The 20,862-nt window shown below is 36.7% G+C and overlaps 1 protein-coding gene across 2 annotated transcripts in view; it reads right to left on the reverse strand.

Moving 5' to 3' along the window:
- Nucleotides 1-20,862, reverse strand: part of NALCN (sodium leak channel, non-selective) — a 502,757-nt gene that overhangs the window by 154,753 nt on the left and 327,142 nt on the right. For both annotated transcript variants that reach the window (XM_036757854.1, XM_036757853.1), the window contains one exon: nucleotides 16,247-16,321. In XM_036757854.1, coding sequence (XP_036613749.1) covers nucleotides 16,247-16,321 — 75 coding nt within the window. The remainder of the gene's footprint in view (nucleotides 1-16,246; nucleotides 16,322-20,862) is intronic.

Consider the following 20,862-nt stretch of genomic DNA (forward strand, 5'->3'; position numbering starts at 1 on the left):
TATTATTATCCTAATTTTACAGATGAGCAAACAGAGGCAGACAGAGTTACATGATAGCATGGCAAGGATATATATTTTTAAAGTTCCATTTCTTACTTGTTATTTTTCACATCTCTTTTTTTGTGAGGGAATATTGATTGGTTTTGTTTTGAACCAGTTTTATGTTCAACATTCATTTCCTTTTATACATTGAGAAGAAAATTTAGGCAAATCTATGAATCAATCAGTAAGCATTTATTAAGCACCTACTATGTGCTAGGCACTATGCCAGGCACTGAGGATATCGAAGCAGCAATGTAGTGGCCAACGGAGGCCACTCTAAGCAAAGCATTTTGTCCTTGTAAAGGAAAACAGGATTAGATTAAAGGCAACTAGATTAGAGGTAACGTGAAAGAAGAGAAATAATTAGTATTCATTCTACTTCCCTAACTCTGTTGTCTCTTATATTCCTATATTTCTGCCTTCACTAGCCAAGGGGACTTAAGGATCTTTCTCATCCCTCATAACATCCCTTCAAAGATATAGCCCTAAACGCAAAATTTGACAGGAGAAAAAAAAATTCTAAATACTAAAATAAATAAACAAATTAATCGATTAATAGATAAATAAATAAATAAATGAAAGTCGACCCTTCATTCACTTTAGAAATCTTTCTATTTCAACTTGTCTTACATAAAGCACAAAGAGTCTGATTAAAACTTTAAGTGTCGGATCTTCAGAGAGAAGTATTAGGTGTGGATTCCAATTAACTTTGCCACTGTTTGCTGTATAAACCTTAGCATCAGAGTCCTTCACTGAAAGAAGGTGGGAATCTTGAAAGTCAATGCAAGATGCCAAAGGTAGTAGGGGCACAGGTTCTAAGCGTTCGTATAATTTCCTCTCCTCTTTTTTAGAGTGGAAAAATTATTGTGAGGGAAGAAGAGAAATATTCCCCGTGTATGAACACAGTAGTTAAAAAGAAAAGAGAAGTGTTAATGTCCTAGTGTGTTTTTGTTCTCTTTAATCTATTCACAAATTAAAAAAAAAAAAGCAGGAATGTCTAGCAGAATTCAAAAATAAAACAGGTATTTTCATTAACTAGAAAAGGCCAAGTCTCATCTCCTGATAAAAAGTCTTTTTTTACCTAGAGAACTAAATGTTTATATTAGGAACCTGCAGAACCCTTCATCACATGTTTCAGTGACTGCAGAACATGCCAATCTTTGGCCATAACTTGGATGCCATTATTCAAGTATTGCTACCACACTAACCTCGTCCCTGGTGCTCCTCAGGAAATCATTCCCTCTGGTTTCTCTCATGGGACCAGAATTTTACAGCTAGAAAGGACTTAAAAGGTCACCTCTTCCAATGCCTCACTTTTCATAGAAACTGAACACTAAAGATTGTGGACAATTTGCTAAAAGGAAACCCTTGTTTTTTCACTTGTTTTTTTTTTTTTTTTTCCAAATATGGATTGTTTATTTTCTCTCATTTCTACATCCCTCAGGCTTTGGGGGTGGGAGGAAGGGAGGAAACTTCAAGGGAAACTCTGTATACTTCAATATTGTTCTAACTCTTTAATGGATAAAAAGTTAGAATATTTATCCTTACCACTCTGCCTCTCTGTCTCTGTCTCTCTTTCTCTGTTCCTTTGTCTCTCTGTGTGTCTCTCTTTCTCTTTTTCTGTGTGTCTCTCTCTGTGTCTCTCTGTCTCTCTTCTGTCTCTCTGTATCTCTCTGTTTCTTCTCTGTGTGTCTCTCTGTGTGTCTCACTGTCTCTTTCTGTGTGTCTCTCTCTGCATCTCTGTCTCGGTCTCTCTGTGTCTGTCTGTCTCTGTTTCTCCATTTAAATCTGATTTTTGCTCCTCATTCTCTTTCTTTCTACTTCCCAGGGCAGAAAGATATAAATAGGACTTACAGAGGTATCATCAAGGGGATGGGATTAGGAAATTGTCCAGAAACTCCATCAATCTCCCTGGTTCCTAATGACTTCCTCGGCAGAAATGGTCTTTAAATGGTTCCATGAGGGAATATAAAGAATTGTCTCCTTTCATGGTAGCATGGTTTTCATACTGCAGATTTTCCTTGTTCCCAATCTCTCTATCCCCAGTTTATACCCTATCCTTTTGCCAAAACAAGAATAAAAATGAGAAAACAAATGCCACACAACATTGGGCATATACAAATGATGAAGCACAAAGCAAGGCAAAATGGATTGGTCTAACTATCTACACTAGGAAAACAAAGTACATAAAAATGCATATAACCCAGAGTATAAAACAGTTATATAGTCAGCTTGTGTTGGTCCATTCCTTATGATTTAAAATAACTCTGGAAAGGGCTCCAGAGTGTGGGGTTGAGCTTCTGTGGAGGTTTTACTGAAATACAAGGATTCGTATTACAAAGTTGTGGTGGTGGGGGTGATGGGGTTACCAATATGGATGAGATCATAGATTTAAAAAAAATCTGAGTATAGAGAAATTACCAATGATTGATCTTCATGGCTCCAAAAAAGAAGTTTAACTAATTCAATTCTAGCACCAGTATTTTTTTCAGATGATAACAAAAATATTCTCACCAGAAGCCTCCTTCTGGAGAATAGACAATTTACAAAGAAATAGCAGATGGAAAAAGTAAAGGGTTATGGATAGGGACTACAAGACAGAAGAAAGAAAAAAATAAGGAATCTGGGGAGAAAGCAGTAGACTACTTTCTACTCCTTCAATACATTCATGTATTCATCTATATGCTTTCATGTTTCACTTTATCTGTTAGGTCTGGAATTCCTCCTTTCCTTTCACTCATCTCTGCTGAAATGTCATCTATTCTTCAAGAACTAACCCAAAACACCACCTTTCGCATGAAGGCTTCCTTGATAATCCCAGCCAGGAGTGATTTCTCCTTGGTTTAAGTGCTTATCCTGGCATAGGTAGAAAAATGCTCTGGTTTTAGGGTCATGAGATCTGGGTACAGGTCCCAATTCTGACACCATAATATAATAAATAAGATATAGGACATGACCCGATATGTGATATAATGTGATATGTGATATGATATAGCCCAACATAACACAACTTTACACATGATATATAGCAGTATAACACCAAAGAGTATAATATAACTCATACAACGTGATATAATAGAATATAACAACACCATTTGCATAGCACTTTCGGGTTTGTGCAATACTTTCCATATATTTCATATGGTCTTTACAACAACTCTGGGATGGAGACAGCATTATTATCCCCACTTCATATAAGTGTAACCATGTGCTAAGTTCATCTATTTGAGCCCTCGCCTTTGAATCAGGGATAACAATTCTTGCACTACATATTTCACAAGGGTGCTCGGGAGGAAGTCACTTTGCTTCTTTAAAGCACTACCTAAATATGGGTTTGTATTATTTCAGTCTTTCCACCTTTCTCCCATACTGTAACAACAATGCTACTTGCCACTGCTGTGGGTGTGTAAGGCCAATAACACCAGCACACAGGAGGGCCGCTAGCACAGGCTCTTTGATCTGCTTTTCTAAGGAAAGCAACTTTAAGGGGTTAACAATCTTACTTTAATTAAACATACATATATCATTCACTTAGTTCAGGGGGAAAAGCCAGCACCTCTGAAGTTCATTTCAGAGCAAATACAAATAGAAATTACAAACAGATCAACAGACAGGCTTTAATCTGTCTGACCAAAGAGTACGTAAACAGTTACCAGGGAGAGAAGCACCAATATCTGGGTTTTCAAAGCGGGGGTGGGGAGGGGCAGCTTCAACGGCTTACCCAGAGTCTCATCACCAACACTCTTTCAATGAGTGTGCCCCCAGAGGCAAATCGCTAACCTCTGAATTCATATACACTTCTTCAGGGTCTAAGGGTGTCACAACCATGCAGCTCAGATTCATGTGACTCAGGCCTTCTTGTGACTTAAACACGGGCTCAGGGTCAGAGGTTAGAACTAGGCTTCCCCTTGATGTAAGCAGGTCATCAAAGACTCCTGATTCAGTCAAAGATTCCTTAGTGCTGAGAAGCACTCCAAAACAGACAACAAAAAGTCCACTTTGCTTGCCATTGCATTTGAAAGGCAAGACTCATCAAAGGTACTTGATTACCTCAGCATTCCAAAAGAGAAAACAGTAAAAAAAAAAAAAAAAGTCCCACCTTAATTACCATAACACATACCTCTCAAATTCTGCATTGTTATAGAATTATTTGGTGCTTAAATCTTTTTTCCCTTCTATGCTAGAAGCTTGGGAAGAGGAGGGCAGAACCTGTGTCTTACTTAGGTTTGGATTTCTCAAAGGTCACATGGTAATATGGTCCTGTACCTTGTATGGCTCAATAAATTGTCTATTCACTTGAATGGACAGGTTGTGTCTCAAAAGAAACCAAGGAGAAAAGGCAATTTTAAAAGTACACATGCGGTTCTGTTTAAATGTAAACAGGGTACACACTACCAGTTTTCCTTCCTTCTAACACTTTACAGTGACTGAGGCAGAGGCTTCTTTCATTTCTGAGAGTCAGACACCACACACACACAACCCCTGCTTAAAATCAATTCTCACCCACCCACTCCCGCCTTAACAGTCTAATTTCCTATTGCCTGTGAAAGGAGCTTCAGCAAATGTGTCAGCTTTCTCTTAGTTAATTATCTCCCCCGTTATCTTTGATAGTGCAGAAAGTTCTGGGTTCTTACAATTTTATACTCTTGATGAAAAGAGCCATATGAAATGGAGTTCACTTAGCAAAGCAAAGGGCTAGCATCCCAGGGATTCTGAGTTGGAGCTATTGCTATAAATATGATCCTACTATTCCAGGGCAAATTACTCTTCCATGCTCCTCCTCTTTTTCAAATGAGAGGTTACTTACTTCACAGAAGTGTTGCGGAAGAAATGGTAAGAAAAGCAGTAAAGAATCTTTATATAATTAGAAGAACAGAACCAACAAACTGACTAAACTTGGGCAGGTCACGAAAGCGGAGGCTCACAGTTTTATGTCTAATGCAGGATGACAAGCCAGCAAGAAGCCCCCTGCTAAGATGCCAGTGGATAGGGCCAGTGCTGATCAGAGTCTAATACCTCTTTATTCCATCCCCAATGTTCCCTTCCCTTGACAAAAAATTGGGGGCAGGGGAATCTGGTTTTAATCAGCTGGAATAAAATCGAGCTTCTGTTTTTTTGTGCTGACCACAACATGTTTTGGATTTTCAACATTTGCACTGGAGTGAAATACAAGGATTCTTTACTGTGCAGTATTCTAGAGTTACCTAGTTTCTATCTGTAAAAAGGGAGGCTGATTGCTCAGTGTCTTTTAATTTTATACACACACACACACGTGTATATATACATATATACATGCATATAAATACATATACATGTATATACACACACATACATATGTATATGTATATGTAACATATATATATATGTGTAACGGAGTGAGTTAGAGGCGACCCCTGCCCTCCTCGGACCTCTGCCTCGGGGCCCTGTGATATGAGAGGAACAGGAAGGGACCAGGAAGAAGGGTCTTGCCCTTGTTGCACGTGGAACTTCTGGTCCTCTGCCTGGGCTTGCCAGAGCACATGGAATTTCTGGCTCTATGTCTGGGCTTGTTAAGACCACATGGAGCTTCCGGTTCTTTGTCTGGACCTGCCAGACTGCAGGGAACTTCCGGAGAGCGCAGGAAAGGTAGGGGAGGAGAGTAGGCGGAACTGGGGCTGTCCTAGTACCCAGGTATCCAGATTTTACCTGTTTAACCGTAAATTGCACCCATGTAACCAAAGAATGCACCTACATAACTAAAGATATAAAAGTCTGCTACTAACTTGGATAAATCGGAGTTACTCACCACCTTCGGCTCCTGCCCCATTCATTGTCCGCGAGATCAGGTCCTTTGCTGGACAAAGGCCTAGATGTTGGGGGATAACAGACCCCCACAAGTTGGGTGTTGAGGCAGAGGACCTCAGCATATATACATAATTAAGAACATTTTGACTGTAAGAACATTTTCACTGCACCAAGTTCCACCTCATACTACCTCTCTCTCTACTCTCATTTGTAACCAGTATAATCAAAATAGTGGAATAATAGTAACTAATGTTTATAGAGAGCTTTAAGGCTTGCAAAGCACTTTAAAGATATAATCTCTTTTTTTAAAAAAAATCCAAACAACAAACCTGGGAGAGAAGTATTCTTATTGCCCTCATTTTACAGAAAAGGAAACTGAGGTAGAAAGAGGTTCAATATGGTCCCAGAATCACACAGCTAGCAAGTGTCTATGGCTGTATCTGAATTCAAGTTTTTTTGACTTTCCCTCTAGTACTCTATCTACCACTGCACCACCTAGCTGTGGATTGCGACTCTGGGTTTAAATATTGACTCAATCACTTACTACTCAGCTGACACTGACTTGTGACTTCCTCTCCTGGTCCTTAGTTTCCTCATTTGTTAACTGAGGGGCTTGGACTAGATGATGTGTCAGGTTCTTCAAACTTAAAAATCTCCTGTGTATGACATAAGAACATCTTGTTTCTTCTGTTGTTCAGTTGTTTTAGTAATATCTGACTCTTCATGAACCCATTTGGAATTTTCTTGGCAAAGATACTGGAGTGGTTTGTCATTTCCTTCTCCAGCTCATTTTTACAGATAAGGAAACTGAGGCAAACAGAGTTAAGTGTCTTACACAAGGTCACACAGCTAGTAAATTTTTGAGGCTAGATTTGAACTCAGGAAGATGAGTCTTCCTGACTTCTGCCCCAGCACTCTATCCATTGTGCCAGCCAGCTGTCCCTTTGTTCCTTCTACTCCACAGTAATCTTCAATTGGATGCTTCTTTGAATTTGGGTCTGCCCTTCTAGTTATGGAAGTATAAGGAAGGCCAAAAGACAACCTATTATTTGCCCAGGACCAACTTATTCCTGTATTCTAATTTGTGATTCTTTGGCTGAGAATTGTACCTCCTAAATAGCCTTTATCACTGACACCTAATTGTGTTTTTTCCTACTTCTTTGCCCCTCCCCCAATGTCTCCCCTTTGTCAAGTCTTTGCCCTATTGCTAGAAAGTGACCCTTTAGATGTTCTTGACTGTGATCTCTTGGCTTTTGGACCTTTGGCTTGCTGCAACCAGGGGAACCTTAACCCCAATCTTGTTGGATCCAAACTCAGATGTTCAGCCCAGTCCTCTTCCTTTCCCTATTTCTCACTTAATTTGACCTTGTTGTGACACCCTCTGACCCTAAAGATGTATATATATATGTATGTATATATATATATATATACACACACACACACACACATACACACACACTCACGTGTGTGTGTGTGTGTGTGTGTATATATATGTATATATGTATATTCTGAGGTTAGCATTTTGCTTGGGGCTCACTCACTGGAAGAGTGTCATGTGATTTGACCAGACAAGACTCTGGGTAGCCATTGGAGCCCTCTGGCTTTGAAAAACCCAGATGCTGAGTCTTAGTTAGACAGCTAGAAGCCTGTCTGTTAATTTGTGTTATTTTGCTCTGTTTATATAATTTCTGCTTGTAATTTCTGTTTGTGTTTTCTCTGAAATTCAGGGTGCTAACTTTTCCCCCTGAACTAAGTGAATTACATATGTATGTTTAATTAAAGTGAGACTGTAAACCCCTTAAAGTTGCATTCCTTAGAAAAGCAGATCAAAGAACCTGTGCTAGTAGCTCTCCTATGTGCTGGTATTATTGGCCTTATACAGCCACAGCAGCGACAAGAAGCATTGTTGTTAGAATAATGTAAATGTTAATTACAAAGAGTGAGAGTTAGAGAAGCTGGCATAAGATTTAAAGGAACAGCAATCATGGTGTGATGCAAAGAATGCTGCAATGAGACTAAAGGAACCTGGACTGAAATTCTGACTCAAGTTGAGATGTTAGGCAAGCCATTTAAACTTTCTATCATTTAGTTTTCCTATTTGTAAAATGAGGGGGTATCTATTCCTCTTTTTAGTGTAAGCATGCATTAGTATTTGCACAGGGAAGTTCAAATTGGGCCTCAGACACTTATTACCTCTGCGACCCTGAGCAAATCACTTAACCTCTGCCTGACTCAATTTCCTTAATTGTAAAATGGGGATATTAATAGTACCAAATTCCCAGGGTTGTTTTGCTGATTAAGTAAAATAATATTTGTAAAGTACTTAGTACAGTGTTTGGCACATAGGAAACACGTAAAGGATTTTAAAGAATTATTTCAAAGGTAAATATCTGTTAAAATTTCTATCAGAATTAAATAAAATTAAACTAAACTAAGCTTATACATAATACTTATGAATAATACAATAATCCATACCTTAAAACTAAAAAAAATGAAAGTGAAAAGCAAAATCATGATTTTAATGATTTTTTTTTAGATATTAGGATGTGCCCAGGCACAGCCTGCACTGCCTAGGAACTCAGAAGAAGGAAAGGGTAGAAGGTCAAGAGTAAGAACAACTCTTGAAATAAAATTGGAGGCTATATTAAGAGAAACTAACATTTTCTTCACAGCATCTAAAACTCTTTCCCTGACCTTCCCTGCCAGACAAGCTCTGCCATACACACCAGGGAGAGTCAGCAAAGATGAAAAGTAATCAAATTTAGTTTAGGATGTGAATAAGACTTTTATTAGACCCGGAATTTTTTTTTTAAATCATAGCTTTGAATTTCATCTAAACATACATCTACCATTTTCTTTTCTCATTATTCTTTCCCCGTGGCTTCCCCACAGTTCTCCCAGGGCTTAACAGATTCTCTATAGTTTAAAACAACAACAACAACAACCATAAATATAGAAGTCCAAGGCTAGGTTAAAAAAATCATTAGGCCTGTAAAAAAAAGTCTATTCAGTATGCAAAATTTTATAGATCCACCCATATGCCATCTACCCCTTCTCCTAGATAGCTATATCATCCTATAATACAGTTTATATTATTTGGTAATGTTTCTAAATTTGAGGTTAGCTTTGATTTTTTTTCCCATCAGAACTGCCAAATCAAGTTAATGAGCATTCATTAAGCACTAAGTATGTTTCAGGCATTATTTGTAATAGTGAGGATATAAAGAAAGGCAAAAATACAGTCTCTGCCTTGTAGGAGCTGACAGTCTAATGGAGAAAGATACCATGTAAACAACTATGTTCATACGGGATATAAAGATATATAGATATATAGACATATTTATATTTATGTTTAATTGTAGGTAAATCACAGAGAGAAGGCACGTAAATTTTTTTAAATAAGATTTCTGAATACTGGTTTATTTTCTCTCTCTCTCTATTTCTTTCTCTCTCTCTCTCTCTCTCTCCCCCTCCCTCCCTCCCTCTCTCTGTCTTTGTCTCTGTCTCTCTCCTTTTTCCCCCAAGGGGTTTTATGCATATACGTTTTCAGTTACAGTTTTCTAGTAAGATAAATTTTAAAAAAATTCTTGAGGCTAGAAATTCTGTATGACTTATCCAGAAACACTGAATGGTTATAAGCAACTTCAAGTCTACTATACCTCTATGAATATTTTTTAAAGCTTTACTGGTGTATTTTGCTTTTACATTACAAACATCTGAAAATACAGGCACCATTCCACATCTACAGTAAACTCCTATTTTCCCCAGGTCAATACACATAGTGAAATCTTTTTATATTAGCAATAAAAACAATAATAATGATAAAGCTAGCATTTATATATCACTTTAAAGTTTGCAAAGCTTTACAAATATTACCTCAGTTTATCCTCACAGCAACCCTTGAGATATAGGTGCAATTATTATGTCCATTTTACAGATGAGGAAACTGAGGCACAGAGGTTAAGTGACTTGATGAAGGTTACACGGCTAATAAGAGTGTGGATTTGAACTCAAATCTTCCGAATTTCTGGTTTAGAGTTCTACCCACTGTGCCATCTTCAATGCTATGTTATGCCATTTTGAGGAAAATTTTGGTTTCAATATCGAAGAATGGTAAAGGAAAGGCAGGTGAAATAAATGCCATATTAGTGGGTACCTTGTGATATCATGAATTTCATTGAATAAAGGAACATATGAGGAAGAAATTCCTCAACTATGTGCTGGCAGCAAGGAGAGTCACACCCTACACATAAAGGTTAAGTGGATCATTTCAGAAAACAATGGAGAAAGGAAATGTATGTTATCGTGGTTCTTTTCAGGTAAAATAATCATGCAGAACAGCCAAGAACTAATATTGGGGAAAGGGAGAAACACAGAATTACAAATTGTGTGTCCTAGTGTGGTGTGATATAAAGTCTTCTTGTTTTGGAATCAGAGGGTTTTAGTTAGAATTGTGGTTCTGCAATTTAATATTTTTGTGACATTGGACAGTTCATTTTACCATTCTGGGCCTTGGTTTCTTCATTTGTAAAATGAGGGGCTAGACTAGATATTCTTTAACCACTCTTCCAGCTCTAAATCTATGATCTTTCGACTATACTTTAAATTTCAAATCAGAATTGTGGGTTCATGGATGATTCTTGGATGGAACTTACATCAAAAATGGTTTAACATTTAGGCCTCAAGGTCTACCTCTATTTATGTGCGTGTGCGCGCGCACGCATGTGTGTGTAAATTCCCAGACAAACCATTTAACTATGCTGTGTCTCAGTTTCCTTACATAGAAATGGCTCTACTAATGGCTATAATTCTCATTTCATAGGATAAGCTGGAAATAATAATTATGAAAGTGTTTTGTAAATAAAATAATTCTTGTGTAGTACAGAGATTTATGATTTCATCAAGGTACTCCTTCTGCCTAGAAAGACTGCAGCTTCCTGTATAACCTAGTAAAATCCATAAGAATTAGCATGAGCAAAAAAGTCATTAGCCTTTCCAAAATTAGCTCAAGCCACCACCAAGCCTGTTTGTGAAGACCTGTCAGAGCTTGTGTTACACTGGCTTTGCCTTCAGGAATTCAAAGTCACTTCTGCAAAACAAGACATCAGAGAATAAAAGTAGTAGGTATAAAGATACTAAAAAAAGTGGTAATAGGGGAATTCTAACTTAAAAATTCATTTTAATGCTGGGGCAGCTAGGTGGCACAGTGGAGAGAGCACCAGCTCTGGAGTCAGGAGGACCTGAGTTCAAATCTGGCCTCAAACACTAGCTGTGTGACCCTGGACAAGTCACTTAACCCCACTTGCCTCCAAAAAAAAATCATTTCAATATTGCAAAGGAGGTAATGGAGAGTTAGGCCCTTGGTGGGTTTTGCCAATACCCTATACCTTCTTCTTACAGGAATACTTCAGAGGTAGTATGCTTTATTTTTATGCCAGTATGCTTTATTTTTTAATCCTTAAGTACGCAAAACTGTCATCTTATCCAGTCATTCAGCAACATTTAACAAGCTTGCAAAGTGTGCAGAACGTCATATTGTGCACTTGGGGGAGTAACCAAAGAAACAGAAAACAGAGATCCAAGATCCAAGCTTGTAGAATGTTTAGGCATAGCATCCTGTGACGCTGACCTTTGCAGATGTGCTTTTTCTCTCTCCGGATTTAAGCACGCTGAACAGTCTCTTCTTACATCTTTCAGTGGGCTGTCTCCAATTTTATCTTCTATTTTCTCCTGCACCTTTTCCTCCTTTGTGGTGTTACTTCTTAAGTTCTTCAGCTAGTTTCTGCATTCTCACATCCACTTCTCTAACTCTAGTTCCTTGGGTGGCACCTTCATGACCAAGGTAACACAGACGCAGTTCACCCAGCTGAAGCGCATCTTTTTCCTCAGTTTAGGAACTATACTAGAGCCTAGGCCCTTTCAATACACTAAAGGTTTCTTGTAGCATAGCCTATATTTGTTACATCGTTTTCTTGCTGTGGCATCTACTGATGATTACACTGAGTCTCTGATCCTGCCACCTGACGATTCATAATAATTTATACAAGTACATAATGAAAAATATAAGATAAATAATTTTTTATCATTGGTCTCCAAATAGAGAAGAAACTACAAAACATATACCATGTGTCTACCTTGTATAGCAACTATGATAAAACTACATGCCTGAAATCTTACAGGATACTTCACATGCAATACAAGTTCTAGTGGGTTTATTTTCTATAAATTCAGCTATCTAGTTTTAGAGGAGGTATGAAAATTATATCAGATCAGTGTAAAGATTTTGTTGACTCATCTTTTCGCGGGTAGCTATTGGATGCATACCTCGTTCCAAAGTCTCGTTTTTCCTTTCTGCACACTTTTTTTTTAAAGAAAAGTTGACCCTTCAAGCAACAGCTATGGTGTGCATAATGAACCAGGAAGCACAATTATAAATGAGCATGCATCAAAAACATCTACAAAAAAGCCAGCATTTAACACTATAGTGTACTGAAATTTGTTTAGTTTTACTCAGAAGCAGTCTCTGTGCTCAGGGTCTTATGGGAAGGAAGACAATAGGGAAGAGAGTCAGAACTGAAACATTTTTTACTACATAGCAAGCATAGACATTAGTCTAAAAATATATTCTTATATACTTATGTGTGTCTATGCATATATGTATATAGATATTAAAGTTAGTATATAAAGACAATACTAAATTTTTGTATTAATATGAAGCTTTACATAAATATTATATTAATATGTTAAAGCTTTTATAGCTTAAAACTGCACTAAGATTTTTGGGAGGACTTGTATAAATATAACTCTCTTCTGTAGCTAAAACCAGCATATTTCCTTTCCTACTTTCCCCAAACTAATTATTTCTGAATTTCATTAACCACATAGATTGTACACATTTAAGACTTTAATGAAATATCTTTAGCTTAAATAATAAAATAATTGTATAATTGAGTATAATTTTATAAAGGATTTCTGAGAAGTCAGAAATGAACAAAAAAAGGGATCCTTCAAAGTTTCACCCCTTTCCAATGTGTTAATAAGTCTTAGCATTGAAATCCTTTAAATAAGTCATACAACAAAGGTCAGAATCATTAGCAACTAGCAACAAGGCTGGTAAAAGAGAGGACCAGGGACATTTTAAATTATAATAATGTATGGATTCATAGCTCTTTTAAAGATAATAACTAAGAGTTTAGATGTAGGAAATACAAATCACCCCCAGACATCTGAGTAGATATATAGTTTCAGCTCAATTATTAAACAAAAAATAATATGAATTAGCAGGTAGCAAACCAGCAATCAGTCAGCATTATGAAGGAAACTATGCCAAGAACTGGGCTAGGCATTGGAGATACAAAGAAAAAGCAAAAAACAATCTCTGGCCTCAAATTCTTTGTTGTTGTTGCATTATTTCTGATTGTGCTTTTTTCAATATTCAAATGGTCGTGTGTATTTGAAGAGGAACCTTGACAATGTGGGCAAGAGCATTTGGTTGTTTGCACAGCAGCTCCCTATTTTCTTAAACACAAAGCATCATTGAGAGCTACCCCAGGTTAACCAATTTATTCATGAGATGTAACAGATGAGTTATTCTCAAAGTAATAAAGCACAGTGCATTACAATTTTATGGTCCAGGAAGCAAGTCTCATTATCATCTAAAGTCCTGAATTCTCTGACTGTTGATCTTTCAATTTTAGGGGGCATACTTATTTACCTTTCATTCAACAAAAATTTTCTGAGCATTTGGGTACATGTCAGGTCCCAGATTGGGTGTTGTGTCTGCTAGTAAATTATATCAAACTGAAATACTGAAGAAAGGCTCAACACTAGAGAAATTCTAAAGTTAGTTTCAACAGATAAACTTGAAGCCCAAACTATTGTGTTGATTTATTTTCCTGCTTCCTAACAAAATCTTAGGCTTACAAGTGTTAAAGCATCTTTGAAGGCCAATGAATACTGGAAAACTCTATTAAAGTTAGAACTTGAAATTGTTTTTATTGTATCTACAGCACAAATGCACATTCTAATTAGATTTTACCCCCACTGGTTATTTAAAATCTATGTAGCTTAACACAGTTCAGAAAATGGTAAATAGGAAAATACATAACTTAAAAATATGTTCTATAATTGGATTTGGAAAGCTTAGCCTGCTACGTCAGACAAGAATAAGTCCCTCTTTGAATATATTTACATAAGGTTATGGCCAAATTCCAATAGACAAACTGTCAGTACATTATGGCAAAGTTGTAGAGATGTTACAATATATTTACTTCAATGGTACTGAAGACGTTCTGGACAGTTGCTACTCTGACCAAGTTTTGGTTGTTGTTGCCACTATTTGAGAATTACTAGAGAAAAAAAAATACTACATTCTTAAAACACTTATATAACCATTCATATTCTGCCCAGCAAGCCTCAAGTCCAGGAAATGCCTTATTAACATCTTTTGAATAGATAAAGAAACATTTCTCTTCACACTAACCGTTTTCCTCCTAGTGGATACCAGTACAGGTTTATATGAGCTGGATAGATGATCAAATAAAGGATTAAGATGCCCAAAGATTAGGCTTGAAATATCAAAAGTGGATGCCCTATTGGAGACCAGAATGCCAGGCTAAGAGATGGTGCATTAGGTTTTGCTCTTGGTCCTCAAATCAAGAGGATGAAGGTCTCATTGTGCCTGGAATTTTTTTTTTAATAATTTAACTTGAGAATGCCTTCTGGATTGTACACCTCTGACCCTGGCAATTATAAATATGTGATGTAGTAGGTTAGGCATTTCAGAGAATTCTCTTTCTTGTTATCACCAGGAATAGTCACAGGTAATTGTGTAGGCACTTGCACAAAATTACAGATATCTTATTACAAAGAGTTATAGGAGGATTATAAACTAATACTTATTACCCAATGCAAGTGAATGGGGGAAGACACTGGCACTTAGGACTACCACGAGCCAAATCAGTTCTCATTTCAAAGTGTAACCGCTGGAAAGCTTTTTTATTGGTTTTTCTTCCCCCCAACCCCCGCCAGTTGAAGCTAATCTAAAAAGTAAGAAACCCTTCTTGAGCTCTCCAGGTTTTCAAATAACTAGATTAGCAGGGCAGAAGTTTTCTTGGGTTCAAGAGACCACTATCTATGATGATATGTAAGGCCAACCTATACTATTCATACATACACACATATGCACTTGTTGCATTGCTTAATAAAAAAGAACTTAAAACACTTTTTGAAAAAATAATTTCTCTTGATAATTAGAACCATATGACATTTACTACTCTGAAGTATAACAAAGTATAAGCCAACATTCAATCAATGTACAAAATTTAATTTGGTCTAAGAGATTTTACAGTGGAGGGGAAAATGCGGAAAGTAGGGAGGGGAGCACACACTTGAAGATGAATACTAATTAAAGAATTATAAAAGGGTGAATTCTGAAAGTGATCAAGAGTACTGAAAATAAAATACAAATAAAAAATTTAAATTGTTTACGGATACATTTTGTATGTTAGAAGTGAAAGCTAGTCACTGAATATCCCAAAATATATTAGAAATTCTCACGTTAATAAAAATGGGTTGTGTCTTGGCAATGTTAGTCTTTACAACATTCCATTTTTTCCCCAAGTGATGTCAGAGAGGTAAAGTTGGGGCTGCATTATCCAAAAGAGTTTTCTCAGATTTCTGAGTAAGAGTTCTTAAACGATAGAGTTGGCATAAAAGATAGAGCTGGCATAAAGGATAGACTTAGTATAAAATTGGGGCTGATTTACCTACTCTCTAATATTTTCCATATAATGGAAAATTGTAAATGAATCAGTAACTCTATTTCTTCTTTCTGTTACCAAAATAGGAATAATACAACTTTTCTTATTTTTCTTAGTGTGCACTCCAAAATAAGGATCTTAAAATACATTCATGTTTGCCAGTGTGATAGATGTCATGCACAGAGTCCAAACAAAAGAATTACCTATAAATAGTAATTTGCTCCAAATATTCATCACAGATATCAGCATACTAATGGTACCAATTATACTTACTGATATACCCATAGCAAAAGAAGCCTAACCACCCACAACGGAAACACAAAGGAGATGAAAATCACATATTCACTAGACTATATGGATATAGATGGATAGGTACCCAACCTTATCTATTCCCTTCATATCTCTTTTGGACTAGCACTGCAAGTGGATGATGAGTTGGTGCCATAATTAAGTAGGACATTGGGTTGGATCTCACTGGGGAGGTTGCACAGTAGTTTTAGTTTCTTGCACTGAATCAGTACTTCAAAAATTTAGCTCTCTTAAGACCCAAATTCTCTTGGTGAAGACATATGCCTATGAATCATGAAACACTTATTTTCTTGAAAATAGAAATATTAATACAAATACAAATAATCAGATACCCCACAAATATTGCTTACCTGTTTAAGTTTCTTTAGATCTTCATCAAGCTCGAGGTTGTCCAAAATAACAGCAACAAACAAACTCAGGAGAATCTACAAAATGGTAAGGCAAAAGTTAAAAACAACAACAACAACAAACATAGTACAATGCTCAGAAACACATCTAACCATGTATATATTTGATTTTCAAAAACAAGGTGCAAAAAAGCATACAAAAGTAAACAGGAAAGAAAAATCATAAAGTATTTGCTAAGGTTAAATTGTTTATATTCCTAAATGGGAAAATTATACTTATAACTCCTAAAAACTTTCTCATTACTAGGGCAGTTAGAAGGAGTATACATAGAAAGCAGAAGTATGAGTTGAATGTGATGCTATGATAATCTAAAAAATAAAATTATGGTGTGAGAAAGAAGAATACATTGGGAGAAGAGGAAAGGGTGAGGTAGAATGGGATGTTATCTGACATAAAAGAGGCCTGAAAGAGATTTTACAGTGGAGGGGAAAATGGGGGAATTGGGGAGGGGAGCACAAAAACCTTACTCTGATGGGAATTTTTCTCAGATGGAATAATATACATACTTGGGTGCAGAAATCTATCTTACCATACAGGAAAGTAGGAAAGGAAGGGGATAAGAAAAGAGGGGGAGTTGATAGAAGGGAGGGCAGTTTGGGGGAGGTAGGAGTCAGAAGCAAAATAATTGAGAATGGACAGGGTAAAAAGAGACAGAGCAGGATAAACGGGGAAAAGAGGATGGAGGGAAATGCATAGTTGGTGATCATTGTTACGGAAAAAATTTTTACAGTGGCTTTCTCTGATAAAGACTTAATTTCTCAAACATATAGAAAACAGAGTCAAATTTATAGAAATAAGAGCCATTCCTCAATTGATAAGTAGTCAAGGGATATAAACAGGCAGTTTTCAGACAAAGCTATCTATAGTCATATAAAAATGCTCTAAACCACTATCAATGAGAAAAATGCAAATTAAAACAACTCTGATCTACTATCTCACCCCTGTCAGACTGAATAATATGACAGAAAAAGAAAATGACAAATTTTGGAAAGGATATGAGAAAATCAAAACACTAATGTACTATTGGTGAAGTTGCATGCTGATTCAACCATTGTGGAGAGCAATTAGGAACTATGACTAAAGGGCTATAAAAACATGCATACCCTTAAATCAAACAACAACAGTACTAGGTCTGTGTCTCAAAGAGGTAAAAAAGGAAAAAGATCCATGTGTACAAAAATACTTATAGCAGCTCTTTTAGTGGTGGCAAAAAAGTTGGAAATTGAGGGGATGTTCATCGATTGGGGCATGGCTGAACAAGCTGTTGCATATGATTATGATGAATACTATTGTGATATAAGAAATGATGAGCAGGATCCTCTCGGGAAAAACATGGAAAGACTTACATGAACTGATACAAAGTGAAATGATCAGAACCATGAGAACATTGTACACAGTAATGTCAATATTGTATGATGATCTCCTATCAATAACTTAGCTATTCTCAGCAATACAATGATTTAAGACAATTCTGTAGGACTTATGGTGAAAGGTGCTGTCCATTATGATGAAAGGTGCTGTTCATCTCCAGAGAAAGAAATGGTGGAGTCTGAATGCAGATCAAAGACACTTTTTCTTCACTTTATTTTTCTTGGGTTTTTTGTCTCTGTTTTATTTCACAGCAATACATAGAAATCTGTTTTGCATAAGTACTCATGTATAACCTATGTCAAATTGCTTGCCTTCTCAATGGGGGGAAGGGAGGTAGAGAGAGAACTTAGAACTCAAAATTTGAAAAAAAAGAATGTTAAAATTGTTTTTGCGTTTAATTGGGAAAAATAAAATATTAAATAAGATTTTAAAAAAGGAAAAAAAGCAGCACAGAAAGCCTTCTCAAATGAATGGAAAAGGAATGGACAAAAACTCCAGGACAGAAACATAATGCTCCTGTTGGTGGAGCTCTTGTGAGGTTGGAGGGGGTGAATTAGAACAGGAAGAGAAGAGATATAATACCATCCAATAGGGTCCTATTTTCACTATTCTTTCTAATTAGCTGTTAAGCTATGTTGTTTCTATGCTCCTCCTGAAGGACTGAAAATGCTGTAAGGGTCCTCTAAATTCATTAACCTCTAAATTTAGCATCTTGAGGCAAATGCTCTAGGGCTCCACCCTAGTTACAGCTATGCTAGAACTTAAATTTATTTTTATTCCATCTCAATAATGTTTCTACTGTACTACACTGCCTTTCCTAATATACAGAGAGTAGAAGAAAGAACCAATAGTTCAGAAATAACTGTATGCCCTTAATGTAAATCACAAAGTTTTTTGAAAAAATGTAATAATGCATATGAGCAATCCAAGCTAATTAGAAAGTGATCTATAAATATTTAATTGTTATATGTTATTATTCAAGATACTCTTTCAAGAAGGCCACATGTACTATGCCAAAAATAATTCTTTAGCTACCAAATGCAGCTGAAGGATATGTACCAAACAGTATATTAATGTAGTAGAGAATTTTTAAAGGTTTTATGTCATACCAATTTTTGTGAAGTTCACAGTGAATCATCATTAAGATGAAACACTTTACCCATTATGATTTGTCAGCTCTAAATTATTTGGTCACCCTGCCCTCCTTTACTGCTTATAACAATTTCTATTTCTGAATCTACATTATTACCTCATGGTACATTGTAATAGCCACTGCTGCTTTAAAAATGGATGTTCTTTCTCCATGGGAAAATTCGTAATAATAATTTAAAACACTGTATAAGTTTTTTTAGTTCTTTCCCCAGCCCCTTAATATTTTCTTTCCTCTATCCCCAAGTTGTTAGAAACTTTGAAAATCTTAGCCTAGGAATGCATTTCAAATTAAAGGGGAGAGTTCAGATCATATGGCTTTGATTCTGTCTTAGAGAAATCTTCCTTGCAGATATCAACAAAGACTGGAAGTAATAAGATGATATACAATGGCGCTTTTTAAACTGTGGGTCACAACCCCATATGGGGTGGGAAAAATTTGGCAACAGTAAAAGGTTTCTGAACCCACAACAACCAAGAATTAATTAAAAATCAAACATGTAATGAATCCAAGGTGTTTTAGGCAATGCTTGCCTGTGCTTCATGAGCAGCTTCATTGCAGCCTTGGTTCTGAACACAAAGCATGTGCACTTTGCACTATGCAAGCTCTCAGGCCATGCAACACCAACAAATGCTGCCAAAAGGGAAAGGGGGTCACCCTGATATACAATATTGACAGGATTTACATTGTCTATTCACATATACATAATGGAAATTGGGTTAGATGATCTTGTCCATTTCAGCTCCAAATCCTATGAGCCCATCAGAAAGATTTACAGTTAATAACTCATAGGTAGTAGTATACAGTTTTACCATAAATTTGATGATTTACTATAAAGATTTAATTTACAGTTATTAATAAATGTATTATAAACTCATCTGGGGGCAGTTGGGTGGTACAGTGGATAGAGTCAGGAGTCCTGGAGTCAGGAAGATTCATCTTTCTGAGTTCCAATCTGACCTCAGATACTTAACAAGCTGTGTGACCCTGGGAAAGTCACTTAACCCTTACACCTTGGTTTCTCATCAGTAAAATAATATGGAGAATGGCAAATCACACCAGTATTTTTGTCAAGAAAATCCCCGTAAATGGGGTCATGAAGAGTGGGATATGACTGAAAAAGAAAGGAACGACAACAAATGCATTTTACTTGGCTGGTATAGCTGCGCTTCCAATGAGGTTTTCACATGCTATGCCTGTCCCATTATGAACCTTCAATAATTTAATATCCTAATAGCCACATGAAGTAGTAAGTGAGAGGCAAGATGGCATGTCATGGGGAAAAAAAACCAAACATTGGTCTTGGAGACAGGAAGACCTGACACTGAATCCTTCCTCTCACAACAATGAGAAAATCACCTAACTTGCATGATCCCAAGTTTTCTCATCGGTAAAATGAGGATAAGAATAACTATGCAGTCTACACACACACACACACACACACACACACACACACACACACACACGCACACACCCTTAGTGATATGAGACTAGAAATAATATAGGCAAAGTAAGAGGTAACCATTAGCCACTGGAAAGGCCTTGTGCTCCATTGGTATCACGGTAATATCCAGAGGCCCCCAGGATAAAGGGATAGACTCCCTGTGGTCTATTTACAAGAGGACAAGGACAAGGATTCATGGCCCATTGATGGTGTGAGATCTTCTTTGTTGGAAGGAATGCTTCAATCAATGAGCTCACAGAGCCATCCAGGGTGAAGTACCTAACCCACAGGTTTGTTCTGAAGGTCCAATGAGATAATACATATGAAATACTTTGTCAATTTTAATGCCCTACATAAATGTCATGGCTTCCTGTTTTGTTTTGAACAGTAATGTTTGGCTCTGTCAAAACCTATAATTTAATTGGTGTAGGGAAATTATGGTGAGGAAACTCTTTCTCATCCATTCAAAATGGCAACTGCTGTGAAAAGTTATAGTCTTAGCTCATGATGGAAAATCCTACACCTATCCAGAGAAAGAATTATGGAGTCTGAATGCAGATTGAAGCAAACTATTTGCTCTCTCTTTTTTGTTT

Source organism: Trichosurus vulpecula, chromosome 4, assembly GCF_011100635.1.
Source record: "Trichosurus vulpecula isolate mTriVul1 chromosome 4, mTriVul1.pri, whole genome shotgun sequence".
Taxonomy (NCBI): domain Eukaryota; kingdom Metazoa; phylum Chordata; class Mammalia; order Diprotodontia; family Phalangeridae; genus Trichosurus; species Trichosurus vulpecula.